Raw genomic sequence first — 18,517 nt, 5'->3', positions numbered from 1 at the left:
CAAGGCAGCCATCTATCTTTTTTGGCAAGAAGCTTTTTTTTTTTTTTCTTTTCCCCACAAGGCTCACGAGATAGCAATTAAAAAAAAGCAAAATACTCATTTTCATGAATCCAACCCTTATTTTCTTATCTATGGTTACATGCCAAAATACTGCTGTATATATAACTTTATTCCCTGTGTGAAAGTATTTGAAAGGAACTGGTTTACAACTTAAAAAAAAAAAAAAAAAAAAGCCCAGCATTTTATTTTTTTGCCAACAAATCTTTGCAGGCATTACATTTGCATTAGCAGTAAAAATGTTGCAATAAATCTTCACCTCACAAAGCTTTCTGTAACCATCTGTCAGCAAATCTGCATTAGCCTGGAGTCAGCATCACTTCACGTATACTACTTTTTCTTACTCTAAGGTTAAATAATTTCAGTTTTAACAATGATTCGAACTCATTAGATAGAAATCAGGAAGATGTGCAAAATGCACAGAGGGCCACTCAGCTCATACATTTCAGGGTAAGGCTTTCATCATCTGATTTATGGCCATCAGCTGCCTCTATGCTGGCAAGCCGCATAGCCAAACCCTTCCACGCCAAGAGTTCCAAGCCATTTGCCGGCAGGCAGGAGGGTGGCTGGAATCCATGGGGCAGGAAAGGCACAGGCTCCTCAGCCCCATGGTGGTGTCCCCTCCCCAGCCCCACCAGCTGCAAACCCACTGACTGCCCCCAGTCTCCACAGAGCCCCCACCCCAACAGCAAATTACAGTGCTGATGGCTTCTTTTTGCTACAGTGACATCAAACATTTATAGTGACACATATAAGAATATATTATATATTTATATAAATATATAAAATATTTATATAAAATATATAAATAAATACATATACAAAATATGGCATTACTTTTCAGAGAGATGTTACATTTCACAGGCCACTTTTCCTTATCCACATTTCATCATCATACAGAATTTGTCATGAAGTTCAGTAAACAATCAGCCTCCAAAAACAGACTTGCCAAAGTCTTCCTTATGTGAAAGCATCGCATACCAGAACAAAACCGTATCACTTCTAATTAAAAGGACATCTATAACACCATGGCAGATGGTTTAAATATTTAAACCCAATGGTTCTTGTTCTATGCTTAGATGCAGGCAAATCATTTCTACCAAAGTCAACACAAGCAACAATTGTGTAGAGCATAAATGAAGTGCGTGGGTCTCGACACCCCGGTCCATGATCCCCCCCATCTCATCGGCATAGTTTTAAACAGGGGTTCCTCATACAGAATATGTGCTTTGGTAGAGTGTACCATGACAACACAGAAGACGTACAGTTTTTCAAAATAAATAAGCAAATAGAAAGGGTGGTACTGTACTGGCAATTTTTTGTCCACGGTTATTCTATATTAGTGTGAGCAGGAAATGGAGGAAATGTTAAGCCCTGTTGCACAAACTGAAGCGAAGGACAGACAGAAAAATACTTTACTGAGAGCTTCAGTGCAACTGTTATCCTTTCCAGTGGCATAATTCAGTGATAGGTACATTAGGAATACCAATAAAATAATTAAAAATAAGAAGAAGAATTATCTTGGCAACTGCAGTTATTTCCAATAACAAAACTTAATCTCTCCTGAAAACACCTCCTTCACTCCACAAATTCATTTCCGTTGCCTAGAATAGGTCAGTGTGTATGCATATGGATCTATACATATTTGTAAATCATTCCATACCCTTACTTTTTCTTGGCATACAGAAGTATACACTAGAATTATTGTGTAGTATTTGGTATTCACATGTTACATTTAAATAGTTTATTAAAAAACAATTATATTAAATACAGACTAACAGAATATTCATAATATATTTTACAGAAAAAATAGCCATGTCTTTATTTTAGAAATAAGTTTCTTTAAAAAGTTCTTTGAGATTTTTATAAAACTTTTACCCGTGAAGATAAGTTTCCCGTCAGACCTGTAAAAAAAGCTTAACTTTTAAATTCTTGTGGGTTTTTTCTTGGTTTTTTTTTTTTTTTTTTTTTTTTCTTTAATACCTTTACAAGCTTACAATCTATAAATTCTTTAAAATAAGAAAACAAAACAGTATCTTTCGGGATCAAATTGGTCACAGGCCGTTCTTTAAAAAGTCAGTGGAGACTCCCTGAATCCATTCTGAAGTGCCTTTTGTTTTTCTCTCTCTGGGTATCAATAGTGCAGGTTTACGTGGGAATTCAGAGCTCCCTACACATGCTATAGGAAGCCCGACACAAGTTGGTGGCAGGGTGCAGCTGCAGCAGCATCCACAGAGGCTGCAACTCCCTATCTGCCACCGAAGGCAGAGCTCCTTACTCCACGCGCCAATGCAGTCCACAGTGTTTGCCCAGCCCCTCCAAGGTCTCTGCGAGGTCCAGCAGCCACGCGCAGATGCCAGAAGAGCTGGCACTCAGACCTCATTTGCTTTCCAAGTTATAGCAGTGGACATCTCCTTTTCCCTTGCCATCATACCCGGGAAGCGGCTGTCCGTATTTATCCACACACCAGCAGTAACCTCTCTTCCGGCCTTTGGATGGGCGACACTGAAACGGAATAGGAGACCCAGTCAGCATTATTTTTCTTTTCTCCGCTCTTGAGTGTTATGTAGCAGGGATTCCTGCTCATTTGATGGCTGTACTTCCATATCCTGGCCATATCCAGAATCAAACAGAATGTTTATTACCACTACAATGTACTACAATTAAGGCTTACCTTCTCTGCCTATCAACCCCTTTGGGTCTAATTACTCCATAATATAATTGCTCTGAGAACTACCAGGAAACAGCCTCATGAACTACTCCCCGTTATATCAGGCAGCACAGTTGCCCCCTTTGAATACTGGGACCACCTGCAACAGTAGGGGCTGACAACCAGGACCCATCTTTGGAAAATAAAGTTAACAGATCTGTTCTACACTAAAGCACAGGTCTGGCAAAGACAGCCATTGCAGCAATAAATACCCTGGGCTTGCATCTGTCTGCTGGAGGAGTTTCCGTAATGTAGTTGACACTAACAGATACATAATCCTTCTGTAATGGAGTTATCACTTTAACAACTGCTAGGTGTACTAGAACTTTACATGTGTATTTTCTGATAAATAAGGTTGCTTATATACTAGTCTATAACCTATGTCAGCTTTAGAAGTTGCCTGGTGGAATCTGCCAGCAATGCTGACCAACCTGAAGCTACGACAGGCAACGACACTAAACCTCTTCAGAAAGAGCAATGCAGTAAAACGTATTATAAATTCTAGCAGGTACTAAGTAAATCATGCTCTCCCCAAGGAACCAAGAATGGTAAAAACTAAAGGAGATGACATGCTGCAGGCTGCACTCAGTATGCAACCCTGGGCAGTTACATACTGTGAACCCCTGGGACCTGCAAGGCTTGCACCCACTTGGAAGACATGTGTCCCCAGAACAGAGATTACCTCACTAGGTATGCCATGGTCAACCTCACTGCCAAGACACAGCCCTCATGTCAGCTCAGGTTTTGAGATCTGGTGATACAGGATTTGCTCCAAATGTTAACAGACACAGCTGTTCAGTCAGGACAGACTTACAAAGAAGGCTGTGACACAAAGACACCTACCATTCCAAAGACTGAGGTTTCAGCTGTTGCATCACCAGCATGAAGGGAGACAGGCTAGACTGAAGGCACTTAGGGCCCTCAGCACTGTAAAGGCTATCGTGCAAGCACAACAAATGCTGCCTCTGAGATCACACTCACAGCAATTCAAGTATTTCAGAGGTTCAGGCTGGTACAAGTCAGGTAAATTTTGCCGCTACCACTCAACTGCTTGTTCTCTAGAGTCTAACAGTTGTGTCCCCATCTCCCATGTGGGTGTATGGCAGCGGCTCACAAAGCCAAGTGTCTTTTCCCTGTGCAAGTACACAAAGAAACATCAAGTATGGGTTGGGCTTCACACGCTGCCCAAAGTGGGCTGACCCTTTCCATGTCTAGTTCAGGACCCCAGGTGAAAGGGTGCTATTTGAGACAGAACTGTGAATATGTGTCACTCCTGGGACAGCCTGCACCAGCACATTGGCCCCCGAGCCAACTCATTAGTGGCAGCACAGAATAGGGTAGACTGCCTTCACTAGAAACTTGCAAGAGAGATGGGAGCAGATCACACATTAGACACACATTTCTGAACAACTTTCCGTCTTGTTTATTTTAGAGTAAATGAAATAATGCTAATCACCATAATGGCAAATTAATCTACCCTTGTGATATATTTGAGTAACAAACCCCATGCAGAAATAATACAGTGCCTCCGCGGCATTTGCAGTCCTTCTGCACTAGCCCTATGTAAATGGACGGCAGCAGGATGACAAGATCAAACTTAAGAGTATATATCAGCCTATTTTTAGGAGAGGGTGAAGAAGTTCAAACCTACGAAGAGAACAGCCACATTAATAATTTGCTAAACTACGTGGTTAGCTGCATTTGAGTTCTAGTTACCTGTTTGGCTGGTTTTCTGTACTAAATCTTTAGATGTTAAGTTTTACAACTTACATTTATTGTCTGAAAAGCCTGACTAGGGCTTGCGTGTTACTCTCCAGGATTTCTGAGAATGGCTGCTCAAAGTCCAGTGACATCAGCGAGAAGTCTTCTGTCAAGTTTGGTGGCAACTGGACTGGACTCTAGCTTAAGTGGCATTAACATTTAGTGCCTTAATTTCTTCATGCTCAAAACTGAGGAATTCATGAACAGCAGCCTTTGCACAACTTAGATTTTACGTAAAAGGAAACTGAGGCAGTAGTTCTTGAGTTGTTTTTCCTAAGAGATCAGGCACAGATGGAGCCTGAATTAGAGCACAGGGCTTCTGGCTGCCAGCCTGGTGCTCCGGCAGTGAAACTACACTTCTGCTAATAATAGTAACACAGCCTCCCCTTTTAGAAGTACGTTACACAATCTTGCTGATTCATAGGCTTGCATCACTCTCAAAACAAATGATCAATTAAAGTTATCTCATGTTGGTGGAGGTTTTGATTGCTTTTTAAAGTTGCATAATCAATTTTTGGAATAAGCTACAACATGAAGTTAAGACTTCAAGAACACCTTCCCTACTACTAATATTATTTTGTTTCCTCTTGACGACACATTTGGAAAACAAAACCCTTAGATTGTTCTACAGCTGAAATAACACTCAGTGAGGAAACAATTTACCTTTTCCAATCTGCAATAGTGTACTACCTGCTCAGCCATGCTGCCCATAGTAAACCACTTCCAATTCAAAAATGATGCTCCTATTGTGAAGCAGCTAGCTTGCCCTACAGCGGCTGTGGGCAGCTCATATGGGAAAAAACCAGATATATTTATATATATAATCTGCTCTTCTGCATTTTGTACTCCACATATATTTTAAGGCTGTGCCCAGCTCTTCCGTATAACTTCAGAAATCCAAAAAAGCTGGAAAACTGCCCAAGCAGTAGAGCCATTAATTACTTCTGATAGGAACACCAGCTGCCAGCTTCCATGCCACCTGCCCCTCTCCCTTCCACAAAGAAGTGCCGCAGAGGCATTTGTGGGGCACAGCAAAGCATATGGTATCCCACTGAATTCCCGGTCAGCCCAGAGGTCTCCGTGGAGCTACAACTGTGGTCTCCCGGAACAGACTGCAGACAGTACTGACATATACCGCGGGCCATTTTGGCTCTCACCAAGCCCAGCTCTGTTTTCAGTGGAAAGATGCCAGCTCACATTTAGGTGAGTATCTAGCTCTGGTACACAAATATGGAGCAATTCTGGTAATTTCCCCATATAATAATTCTAATTTCATCAAAACCTTTTTTTTCCTATGTTTGAAGCAGAAACATGCCTCTATCAATCTACTTCACATAAATATACCTATATACCACAGTTATATAGTACAACCTTGCACATGTTAAGACAATTCTGTATTTTAATAGGTCTGATTTGAAAGAAGTTGATATATAAACACAAGGTGTGAAGTATTTCTCACATTATATCCTGACAAATAAATTTAAAGTTCTTAAAATTGTTTCACATACGCAAATTACTTCCTACAGTTGTTCCTGAAAAGTCAATTTCTAGATATCCACAAATGTCTTGGAAAATGACTGCTTCCAACTTGATGGGAAGAGTAGGTGACTAGGAAGGCAGAATATACTAATATGTGAAGCGCCTCCTGAAAGAGTTTTAATGGTTTCCAGGGTGATCATAATTTATCAGATTCCTGCTGTCACACACCTATCTATGTTATCCCAGGCAGTGGTTATGGCAGCTGCTTCCAGAATTAAAAATGCCTAGCTCACATGCCTTTGATGGATTTACTGTCTATTTCCTAACTTGTTATTCCAAATTTTGTTGTCATAACAGAATATAACTGAATTACAGATTGAATGCTGCTTATAATAGCAATGAAGGAAATTAGTAAAATACGCTAGCATTCTGTTAATGAGATTAGAGACCTGCTCACCATGCCGAAAATATCGGACCTACACGCTGATGCTCCAAAAAGAAAACCAAACATATTTGTTGCATTGCCTTGTGGACAGTGAATTCAGTCTGGACAGGACTCCTCACTTCTCAAACTGATACTTTTTTCTAGGAGTTAATTCTACGAGGGCAACTCAAATACAAACGAGAAATAATGTATTTTATTCGTGTGAGAAGCAGCCTGTCTCTGTAAGCCCTACCTGTGAAGGCCTGCCCCTAGGGTTGACTGAAGTTCATTTACAGAAGCACTCCAACTGCATTTCATGTACAATATTTACTCATACAGGCTCCATTTGTGGGCATCTCCTACAAGCTCCCAAGTTGTCTCAGACTACCACTGAAACTACCAGACCTGTGTGAACTGGCACAACGCTTGACAAGGCTGGCCAGGTATGAAAGTGCCCCTTCATCCTGTGTTTGCTGACTGGATGGGCTGCTGCACATAAGCGCAGGAAGCTTTCCTAAAGCAGTTTGAAAGTCTCCTGGCAGCACAGACTACACAGAGGGCAGAAGCGTGTCTTTTCTCTGTACCAACACCTTACTCTCGTAAATCAACTTCCAGGTACAAAGACTAAGTAAGTGTATTACTTTTCTTTCTCCCTCCCGCCACCTCTGTATTTCCTTTTTTCTGCCTCAGTGGCAGAACTGACTGCACTTTAAAGTACAGTCATCCTTTAAAGGAAGGCACTTTAATACATGCTTACTGTGGATCTGATTTACTACATACACATGCCAGAGACCACGTGCAAACCACCACCTTTTTGCTGACGAAGCAAAAACCTCAGAGTCTGAAGACAGATGAAAGAAAGATCTACTGAACAAAGTAAATACCAATCTGCGGCCTTCTGTAATACCTAAGGAAGGACTACAGTACACTTGTGTGCCTTGAACAGTTAAATGACGTGCTCTTACACAGCAGCTAAGCAAATGCTTTTAAGGCACAGAACACAGCCCTTGCCTCACTCAACGTAGCAATCAAGATGTATTTTCTGAACAAACACAGACCAAGATGCAAGCATTGCTCTCTGCTATTTTACACATGGCAGGACATGAATGACACCGGCTTCTCAAAACTCCAGACAACAAAAAGAAACTCTGTTCCTGTTCAGGAGTTGCGACCACCTGATCAAGGAAAAGTTGGCAAGATCAGCAGCATGAACCAAAGGTCAAACAGCACAGTTAACACTCAGCTGATGGCAGAAAGGAAGGCTGGAAACCTCACCCCTATTGCAAACACCCCACCTGACACTGCCAGCTTAACACAGAGCTCCAGGGAATATCCAAAAGGGAAAGACTGTTCCTAAGAAAGTTGGAAGCCAAAAAATGGAGAAATAGCATTCCTAAAATAAGGTTGCCTGGTTGGAGGTTGGCCTCTTGCTTCCAACCAACAAACCGTATCAGCTAGTAACAGAGTCAGTTGCTCCTTTGGTTACCAGGGACAGAGAGGCTGACTCATGTAAACCCAAATGGGAGAGATAAAATGGTCCACAAAAAAATCTGTCCTTAGAGAGGGTCTGGACTTGAGGAAAATCTTAAAAGAAATCCCTGAATTCAGGAAATTTTGGAGTTATACCAAGAAACACACTTGGAGGTAGGTCATGAAATAAACACTGGAATGAGATGGGATGTGCACACCAAGCAAAGAACCTGGCACGTCTTGCACTTCCCCAAGTTACTGAACGAGCTCCAAGGGCAGCACTGAATGGAGAATGCTGCCCATAGCTCAACCTTACACAACTGAAGCATAAATACCGGCAGTTTAGGTCTGCATTTGTCAAGAAAGGTCACAATCCCAGAACCAAAGAGAGCTGAGAAGCCATATTCATTGTGGAGTAGCTACTAGATGTATCGCTTTCATGATAACATGACTTGGATTTTGGAAGCAATCTGTGTAGCACATGAAGGACAGATACATACCTTTCTCAAGTTCCCTTTTGTAATATGATCCAGTGCAGTTTTTCTAGGAAATCTCAAGCAGCTATTTACAATTCAAAGCATTGATCTATTGCAGTCATATGGTGATTGCAACATTAGCTCTGTGGGTTATTACAGAGGCACTGCTTTTTTTAAACCAAAGGGCATTAGTATATAGGACACCCGCCAACCCATGTGTGATTAGGTATGAAGTTTCTCAAATGAATCTGTTGTCATGACCAACAGAAAATAAAAACACTGTCCCCACTTGACAAGGTTCATCACTGTGGGATCAGGTCCTAAAACTGGAAGTGAACCAGTTCCTCTGTAAAATGATACATAATACACCTTACTGGAAAGATTCTTCAGGAAAGATGCAGTAAAGGTGAAGTGCGTTCACTGAAGTGATCAAGACTCTGTACTTACTTGCTTTTTCTTGTAGAACCCTTTCTTGTCACAATTTGGAATATGAAAGCCCCTGGGACTCAAGACATTCAGGATCTTTAGGTGGTTTAAAGTGTCTTCCATTTCTCTACGACAGGGACCCTGTTAATGAACACATTTTAGAAAACACAGGTGAAACTTCATTCCCCAAATACCATCTTTCGCACTAGAGTTAATAAATCTTTAAAGGACAAAAAGCACAAACCCAAGCAAGTCCATTAAAACAAAGAGATGGCTCAATACGTCAAAAGATGGACCATTCACAGATGGTCTTTCTGCTTTATTCAGGATAAACCTATTTCTAAACACTGTAGGCCCTATGCTACGCTGAGGCAGGCTGGCATTTCCAGTTGAACTCACAGCCACATATACCTACGGCAAGGCTTAACCAGTATGTAAATCAGTCACATATAACAGGTTTGGAAAAGCTGCCCTTGTACCAAGCAGGAAACAAAGGTAGGCAAGCAACTGGAAATACACCACGTGGTAGGTTTTCCCTAATACCATTTTATTTTTGTGGTTCTGCTGGATTTAAAAGCCTAAATGAAATGAATTTAACTGAGAACAAGTAGTTTGGTTTAATGTATATGTATATGTAAAAATATTGCAACTTTGGACAATTCCCAGTTTCAACTGGACCAAAGGGATGTGGCCACACACAGGAACGGCTGCACACAACAGTCTCATCAGATGTCACTTTTTGCTTCGCTTTCTCCATCTACAAAGGGCTGACAATAATGTAGAGGTTTAGCTTTAGGACAATGAGCCAAAAAGAACTTCCAGAAGCACTTTTAAGAGCATTTCTCAAACACCAACTAATTATTTCTCACTGCAGCCCTTTAGGGTAGGGAGTAAAGCATCACAAGCCCCACTTTGCAGTCAGAAAACCAGGAGCGAAGTTCACGTTTTGCCAGAGGCCAAGAAGGCAGTCAGTGTCAGCAGTGGGATCAGGATTCCCTGTCTCGGCACACTGCTGACTAGGTTCACCAGGCCACTTCTTCAGCAGAGACCCGAAAAAATTCCTTTGCATGGCTGTATGGGTTTAAAATGTTTAAGGTGCTGTATCAACACAAAGACTCATTTGGTGCAATTTTTAATTGATGAAGTAATGACATACATACTTTCAAGTGGTAATTGTAATAGTTTGCTCATGTAAAGTGCCCTTCATGTCTCTGAAAACATACAGACTCTACAGCTATACTGGAGTTTAAGACTGATTTTTTTGGTTAACAAAGACCTTCACTGCTGCTTTCATATGTTTTCTCTCAGTATCAATCTCACACGCTCAAAACATGCACTGTAAATTGCTGCTCTTATTGGCAGTTCCTTAGCAGAAAAAAACAAAAAAAAAAAAAAAAAAAGAGAGAGAAAAAGAAACTGCCCAGACATGCTGACCACAAATCCCACACATGCAAAGATTTGGTCCCCAGTTTAGGCCTACAAAAAGATTGACAAAAGATCAATGGCTTTTTTTTAATTATTATTTTGAAGCAGGCTTCCAAAGTCAGAGACATCAGTATCAGAAACTAACATGCAGACACAGCTAGAAGGTCATTTGGTGTCAAAGGCATCTGTCCCTGATGGACTTATTTCTGGTTCTTGCAGACACCAGCAGCCTTGGTAAGTTGGTGCGCCTTTGTTTGCAGGGCCCAACTACCACATAAATAAAACATTTATCCTAGTTAAAAGCAGGACCTTATTTTTCCTCAGAGCTACCAAAGTTCATTCTTTTACTGTACCGTAGGCAGTTTACTTCACATTTTTGGGAGGAGGATGCGCGAGAAGGCAGATACTGAAGTGTTTTTACTAGATGGCTGGACATCAGTGAAACTGAACATGCAGCATTACCACCCTTGCTGTGTTAACTTGGAGGCCACAGTCTCTTCAGACACAGCTCTCCACCTTATACAGGTTTTAAAACTTCCTTTTGCAGACGGGAAGCCATGTCTGGTTTCACCACAACCATTATGATGAAATGCCAAAGTACATCCAGACAAATTTTTCAGGCCACCTAGCACAGACACAAGGATTATCTGTGTTATCAGCCAGGGTTATCAGCCAGGACGTCCATGAAGAGGAATTATTCTCCCCTCATATTCACCACACTCCAGCTGCCCTGCAGATCCACTGGGCAAGTCGGAAGCAACCGCAGCTCCTGTGCCTGTGAGCCTTTACATTTCAGCAGTGGTACCAACTGACAGATGCAAGTGGATGTGGTGTTCAGCACATCATATAAACAACGACTGATCAGTCAAGATCCTAATTCTCAACCCTAAGTTCACCTCCCTTGATTTGCGCCGTGGAGCATGAGCCACTACACTATTGCAACCCAGTAATGCTGCTTCCAACCAAATTTGATGATGGTATCAAACCTGACCCAAGTCCATTTGCAAAAACATGTGGTAATTACAGGGGGGACCAAGAACTTTCAATCTCCAAGAAGTGACTTTGTGAAAATCATAATTTTATCAATTGCATTAGGCCCCATGCTTTCTGAACATCATCTGCTCAGTCTGCCAATTGTCTGCATTGGCAGATCCAATAGTTTTACCAGTTAAACAGCCAGAATGCCCTAAATGGCTGCAGCAATTACCACCATTTACTTACTTAATGTCATATGCACAACATACACATATACACACACACATGAAATGCTGGGAAATGCCTTTCCCTTTACTAAAGTACTTACATATTCAGTCTCTTGTTTGGATTCAGAAGAGAAATTCAGTGTATCTGTACTCTGCGAATCATATTCCACTTTATAGCGCTGTGTATTTTTGGCTTGCACTTTCCTGATGATATCTATTTTGATGTGTGGTGGATGAGATTTGGAATCTGGCACCCTGTGAGAGTTTGGGATGGCCTGATTTTCTGTGCTGCTGGTACTCTGGTCGTCTTCTTCTGAATCACTGGAATTTCCTTCAAGAAGAACAAATGCAGTGGAGAAACAACATTAATCAGCTGCCAGCTGCATCTGGAGGGGCAACAAGCCACTAGATTAGCCTATGTGCCTAATTTTCTGTTTACAAGATAGCAATATAGAAAAAGATTTAACAACTTCGCATTCTGCATGCATTAGCACCTTTGTTGCCAAGTCAGGACTTCTATAACTGAAGCATCCCCTTGCTCCCGGCAGCCTCACAAGGTGCCCCACCGCACCGTCCGTGCCAGCTGCCCAGCACCTGACCATTAGCTAACCTCCACCTACTGCAAGCCCACCGTCTGGGGTTGTGGACCCACTGTCCGGTGCCCCCTGAAGTCCTGTCTGGCAACAGGAGGGGCAAGGTCTGCACAGCATCCCCCTCCCTGGGCCGTGGACCTACCCCTTCTGCGGCTGCTGACCCACAGCTGGTTTAACCTACTTCAGATAAACACAGCTGGCCTGGGTGACTTATGGGCCGTCGTGCAACTCTCTCTTCCCCAGCATGGTAATTTTATTTTATTTTTTAAAAGAGGCATTAATACCATAATTCTACCACACTGAGTGTCATGGCTTTAGCTGCCTATTTTTACCACTCTTTCTTTCTTAATTTTATCCAATATACAGAACAGGAAAGAAAAAAAAAGAAAAAAATACCACCCAGCATGTTTTCATTCTTCTGCTATTAAAATCAGAAACATTTCTAAGTGTACAAAATAAATTTTAAAGGTAGTGGCCAGAAAAATGCCATTCATTCTGTAATGGTGTCACAGGACAAACATTGGCTTTCATCACAAGCTTCAAAAAATATTTTCTCTTTAAATTGCCATCCACAAAAATACAGGAGAAGAACATTTTTCCAAAATACTGCGTAAGCCCAGTGTTCCCATACCTTCCGAGGTATTTGTCTACACTGCATTTCTCCCTCTTCAGAGACTCCTGCAGTGTAACTGTAACTGTCTACATTTCCTCCAGGGAATTTTTCAAGTTTGGATACTCCTATCAGCAAAGTAGCCAAGTCCCACTAGCTGCTGCCTTGGCTGCTGGCCACCTTTTTTTTTTTGTTTGTTTGTTTTAAAGAAATCATATTGCAAGTGCATAATGATAACTGATGTGCAAGGAACATCCTGGAAATCTGTATTAAAGTTATACTTGATAGCTCACTGAAAAACCACAAAAGAGAAGAATTTCAGTGCTAAACCTGCAAGCCCATGATCACGTAGCCCATTGAGTCTAAATACTTCAACATAAGCATTACAGTGGCACTGCCAATACACAGGTCCAGAAGAGGAACACTGAGAAAGGATCCAACCTAACATCTTGGTACCAGTGGCTTTAGTGTAGCCACTGCTGGCAATAGACATAATTTGACCAGGAAAATCCAACTCCCAGTGCAAGTGAATTAAGGAAGTTTAAGTCATAAGTCTAAATTTCCTGGCTTTTGTGGGTTTAACTCAGACTCTCAGTGGTATCTGAACATATTTTTGGTGGTTTAATGTCCTGTTTTTAAACAGTGGTATTTTTTTTCCCACATTCTCAATGAAGTTTGCAAGAAATGACACAATAAAATGTTATAAACTTGAGTATCCTAAGTCTCCTACGCCTACTATGTTTTCTGCAATCAGCCCAGTTCATCAGTTAGCCTCCTCTACCAAAAATAAGGAGAAAATATTCTTGAAATGCATTAATTACCAGGCTGGTCATTTCAGTTTAAATAGGCCATCACGTTTCAATAGCACTTCTTACTCTTCAATTTGGAACGGTGGTAATGCTACATTTTAAACTGTAAAGCATATTTGATTAAGTCAGTTTCACCAGACTTGGTGCTGTCTTAGATTTACACCCTGGTAACAGAAACAAATCTACTACCAGAATTACTTGCTTTCTTTTAAAAAAAAAAAAAAAAAAAAATCAGAAGGGTTGCACATGCACACTACTCCTACTTAACACTTTCATGTCCAAAAAAATCCTGAACTGGAAAGTAAGTCAGTGGCCTGCTAGGGTGGTTGTTAAGAGGTAACATACCCCACCCCATACCGACTTCTAGCAATTTCTGTAAACTAGGAATGACAAGCATAGCATGTGATGCCGGCCCTGGCTGTGTGTGAGGGAGATGGTGGGAATCTGCTCGGGGAACGTGCCTACCCGGGAGCACTGGATTTAGAGCTGGAAGTGGAGCAGTCCCCACGTGGAGGTGGGCACTACATGTCACACTGCTTCAGCGCACATCCTTCTGGTACCCCAGGTTTGCAGCCTTCACCCCTTGAACGTGAACTGTAAGGTTCCTACTTTGTGCTTTTTAAGGAGTCAAGAGTTCCTACTGATTTCATAACTGGAGTTCTCCCTCAGCCAAGAATGCAGAAATGAGAACAGCATTTTGACTATTTAGGCTGAAAATGGAGAGGTTTCCAGCCAAGTACAGCTCTGCCTTCCCCTTTCCCTTCTATAACAGCCACTGCAAGCGCTACCCACCCCCCACCCCAAACAACACCAACCCCCAAATCCGGAAGAGACACCCCTCGTTCCCAATTCATGGGAAGGATGGCTATGCAGAGCCAAGTTAATGTGATGACGGAAGCTGCTCCACGTTCCAATGGGATTCAGAACTTCAGCGAGTACCTCTGAACTCTCATTCGAACGGTCACTGCTTGGGAGCAGCACGTGAATCCCCATGGTAAGGCACACCGTGAGAGCAGCACATACATACTGATGGTAAGGCAGCTCTGCTCCCCGCAGCACCCGTGCCACTTCCTCAGCTGAGGAGCAGCCAGCCAGGGAGCCTGCAACCCAGCTGAAAAACTCCTGGCTTTTGAAAAATGCAAACAGTGGAAAGCCTTCTGACACTTTTCTATTAAATAAATGTTAACATACTTGCTGTTGGTTAGCAAACAGTTTAATGAAATGCTTGCACAGAGGGACTGTGCTTTCTTGATCTGTATCCCAAGTTTCCCTGTCTTAAGTTTCCAAACGCGCACGCTAACAGAACTTTTTCCAGCTGTCCCTTCCTCTTCAAACAAAACCAAACCCGCTCTGTGAACGTCTCATTTACAAGGTATGTAAGAGGTACGGGAAAACTTCGTTTCACCAAAGATTTGCAGTGCAAGCAAAAAAACCCAACGTCCTCTTAAACACTGCTGTGCAAACGCTTTGCTCGGAATAACCACCTTCCCGGGCCAGCGGAATATTTAACTCCTTTTTTTTTGTTGCTCCCCTCACCCCGTGCTTAGCGCTGTCCTGACCGAGCCACGATGCAGCGCAGGGCTCAGCCCACTCTCCCCAGTTTTTTCGCACTCTCTTTCCAGGAACGTGGGGGACAGACCTCCCTTCCCCCCACCCCCACCGGCCTGGCAGTCCCCCGCACTGCGCAACCCTTCCCCACCCCCTCGATGTTTATTTTTTTTAATTAAAAAGAGCAACTCTGCCTCTTTTGCAAAGAGCTACTTCATAGCGTCGGTGTGGGAGAAAGTAAACGTGTACACAGCAAAGGTGCGAGCGGTACATCTGCCATTCCCCGGGCGAGAGCCGCCCTCCACAAACAGCCCAGCCTGGGCTACGTGGCTGCCGGAGCCCGGAGCAGCCCCCGCCGGCGGGGGGTCTTTCCGGAGAAACCGGCCCGCAGCAAGCCCGCCCCCCATCCCCCCCTTCCTGCTGCGTGCAGCTGACTTAAGTTAGAAAAAGACAAAAAAAAGAACAAAAAAAGGCAAGGAAAGAGCGGAGGCGGCGCGCAGCCAGGCGACCCCCCGCAGCCCTCTTACCTGCAGCGTGCGGTCCCGGCAGCAGGAAGGCCCGCAGCCTGCCGCCCGCCGTGCCGTTGGTGCACAGCCCGCGGCCCTCCAGCAGCGCCTGCAGCGGCCGTGCCTCCTCCCTCCGCGGCTGGCAGCTCAGCCCGGCCCCGCAGCGCTCCGTGTAGATGCCGCAGGGCTGCCCCGGCCGCAAGGCGCAGGTGAGGCAGCACCCGCAGCCCGGCTCCCGCACCCTCTCGGCGCAGTCCGGCTGCAGGGGCTTGCACTGCTGCAGCGCCCGCGCGTCGCAGGGCTCGCAGCGGACCACCGGCCCCGCCAGCGCCGCCGCCGCCCGCCGGCCCAGCAGCGCTAGCGCCGCCGCCGCCACTGCCCACAGCACGCCGGGCCGCGGCACCATGGCAACCGGCGGAGCGCGGCGGGGGGGCGCCAGCAGCGCCCCCGCGCAGCCCCGACGCGGGAGGGGGCTGCGGGAGAGGAGCCCGAGCAGCGCGGGCAGGCAGCGCAGCCCGCACTCGCCGACCCCCGGCAGCCGCCTGCGCTTAGTCACATAAAAGGTTGCAAGAGCTCGCTTGCAACAAAGGCAACTTTTTCCTTCGCCCTCCCCACTGCTCCCTGCAGAGCGCCTGAATCACTCAGCTCGGCGCTGACTTTTTTTTGCCACATACAACACTGAGGGGGAGAAAAAAATTCGTAAAAGAATTCGTAAAAGTAAATAAATAAAAAAAAAATCAAAAAACCAAGCCCAGACGGTCTGAAGAAAACTTGGTCCAAAAACGCTTAAGAAAGGAAGAGAAAGAGCGGAGCAGGGGAAAAGAGGAGGAAAAAAATAAATTAAGAAAGCAAGGTTCCCTTCTTTTTATTCTCTTTGCCGCCTGCCGTCCGCCTCCACTCCACTCTGCGCCCATCTGTCTCGTCGTGTCGCCCGGGCCGCCCTATATAGCGCGGCGGCCGGCGGCCCGCCCCGCGCCATGAATAACGCGCGGCGCGGCGCGGCCGGGGAGCGCCGGCCCCCGCCGCATCCAGGTTTCGGTCACGGAGGGCTGGGGGGGGGCGCGGGGGCGGTGCGGGGGGCGCGGCGGTGCCGGGGGGTTATGGGCACTTCTTAGGAATCAGCTGTGAGGGGTGAGGCTCTGGGGAGAGGGGCATGTCGTGCGCCCTTTGTTCCAGGGGAAAAAAAGCGCTGCGTGCGTGTGTCCGCGGGTGTTGGATGCTCGCGGCTGTTTCCGTGGCAGCGGGGAGGGCGAGCCCAGCCGAGCCCAGCGAGCCCAGCCGGCGTGGGGTGCCCCTGCTGAGGGTCCCGCCCGCGCCTCTGCGCGGCGTGGGGGAGCCGTGCCTTCGCTCGCACATACACGCAGGTTCGGGACGTACCTTGGGTTTACGGCGCACATGACAGCGGCGTTTCCGAGGGAGGTGGGGAAGGGGACGACGATGACGGGGGATGGGACACGTATATGCACGCGCACGCACGCACACTGGCTTTGACACTTTTGCACAGGCGTTGCACTGCAGCGCAGGGCTCGGGCCGTGTCGTGCCTCAGCCTGGGGCATGTGCCTCCGCTAACTACCTTTTTAAAGTGTTTTCTGAACTCTTAAAACTTTTTCCCTGCCCCCAGAAGAAAACGGTTTCCATTGCAACCTCCTCAAAAACGTAGGAAAGCCCACCCCAAACGTGAGGAAGCCCAGCAGCGAGACCCTCTGTCGGTCCTGCACAATGCACGTGTTTGTGTTCTGCTCGCAGGCACCGCCAATTCCACCCCCTTCTGCTGGGTGTATTTTGCTCCCCCTCTTAACATTGGCAGAGAAAATCTGAATCTGCAATGCCAAAATTTGTGACCATCCTTTCTGAGCCCCTCCTGCCAGCTAACGTAGAAGGGGATGGTGAGGTGTAATGCGTAGACATATTTGGTGTTTCAGCTGTAGGAGCCCACTCCTCGTGCAAAATAAAATCAATAATGCTTGCAGATACTGACTTGTACCAATATATTCCACCGTGGGAATGATATGAGCCAGACCATTGCTGTTTTCAACCCCTTCAGCATTAACACTGAAGCTCACCTTCCAATAATTCATCAGCTGTTCATGTGTCTAAATTCAAGTGGAAGAGTTGAGTATATATGTTATCGCTCAACATACTGGCTACGATACTGTGAATCTCGAAAACTGCACGTGTTACAAATCCAGTCTTTTTAGATAGTTCGGTTTGTTTTCCCTGTTCCTTATTCAGTAATGATCCCTTTCAGATATCATCTTGAAAGAGGCATCGTACCTGGCAGGGCAAAAAAGAATCTGATTCTGTGTCTGAAGAACGTGGTGCAAGAGTAGACAGAGACTTTTCCTCGGGAAATGATAAGATGTGTTGGAAGAGAGATCAGCCTTGCTTAATGTCCCGACTAGTGCCTGCATCAAGGCTTTTCAGCCTTTTGTCCTTTTGGTCATTTTGTTAACTGACCAAAAGAGGTCGCAGGTTGTCCAGGATTGAATTCCAGACTCCCTCTGTGGGAGCCCATCTACAAAGGAGGGATTGATCAAGCACAATGTACTGCATGTTTGGTTTCAGAGTTGGGTTTGGTTGGTGGTGTTTTGGGTTTTTTTTGGGGGGGTGGGGGGGTGTTGAGACTATTGCAGGAAAGCTTACTGTTACCTTTTCATTTTACTTTGGTTTTAATAACTGTTTATAGTCTAAAAATCTTTGGGATTGTCTGGCAGCAGTGTATCAGGAGAACTCGGATTAGGTCTGGCGTGAAGAGGCAGCCTTCTTTCTGCTCTAGCAGCAGCACGGTAGAGTAGCACTGTACGCTGTATGTATGTGGGCATCTTGTCAATTGGGGTGAGCTTTTACAGCATGCTGCTTTCAAAACTGAAACGGTAATGCAAGGGAAATGCTGAGAGAGAACATGAGTAACATGGGGCAAGGGGAATCGGAGGACAGAAGGAATGAAAGAGTGCAACCCTTTTGCTTCACCCATCGTAGACCTCTTACTTACACACTAATACCAGTGTAACTTGTATTTG

General features: G+C 44.9%; 1 protein-coding gene across 1 annotated transcript; it reads right to left on the bottom strand.

Annotated features, from left to right (window-relative positions):
• Window positions 1-807: 807 nt before the first annotated feature.
• On the bottom strand, window positions 808-16,421 carry IGFBP3 (insulin like growth factor binding protein 3). The gene is made up of 4 exons (XM_055806043.1): window positions 15,518-16,421; window positions 11,532-11,761; window positions 8,825-8,944; window positions 808-2,562 (listed from the first exon to the last, which is right to left on the bottom strand). The coding sequence occupies exons 1-4, from the start codon at window positions 15,900-15,902 to the stop codon at window positions 2,437-2,439; spliced, it is 861 nt and encodes a 286-aa protein (XP_055662018.1). The 5' UTR covers window positions 15,903-16,421; the 3' UTR covers window positions 808-2,436.
• Window positions 16,422-18,517: the final 2,096 nt, after the last annotated feature.

The sequence above is a fragment of the Falco peregrinus genome, chromosome 5, assembly GCF_023634155.1.
Source record: "Falco peregrinus isolate bFalPer1 chromosome 5, bFalPer1.pri, whole genome shotgun sequence".
Taxonomy (NCBI): domain Eukaryota; kingdom Metazoa; phylum Chordata; class Aves; order Falconiformes; family Falconidae; genus Falco; species Falco peregrinus.
This window is presented reverse-complemented; position numbering and strand designations above follow the sequence as displayed.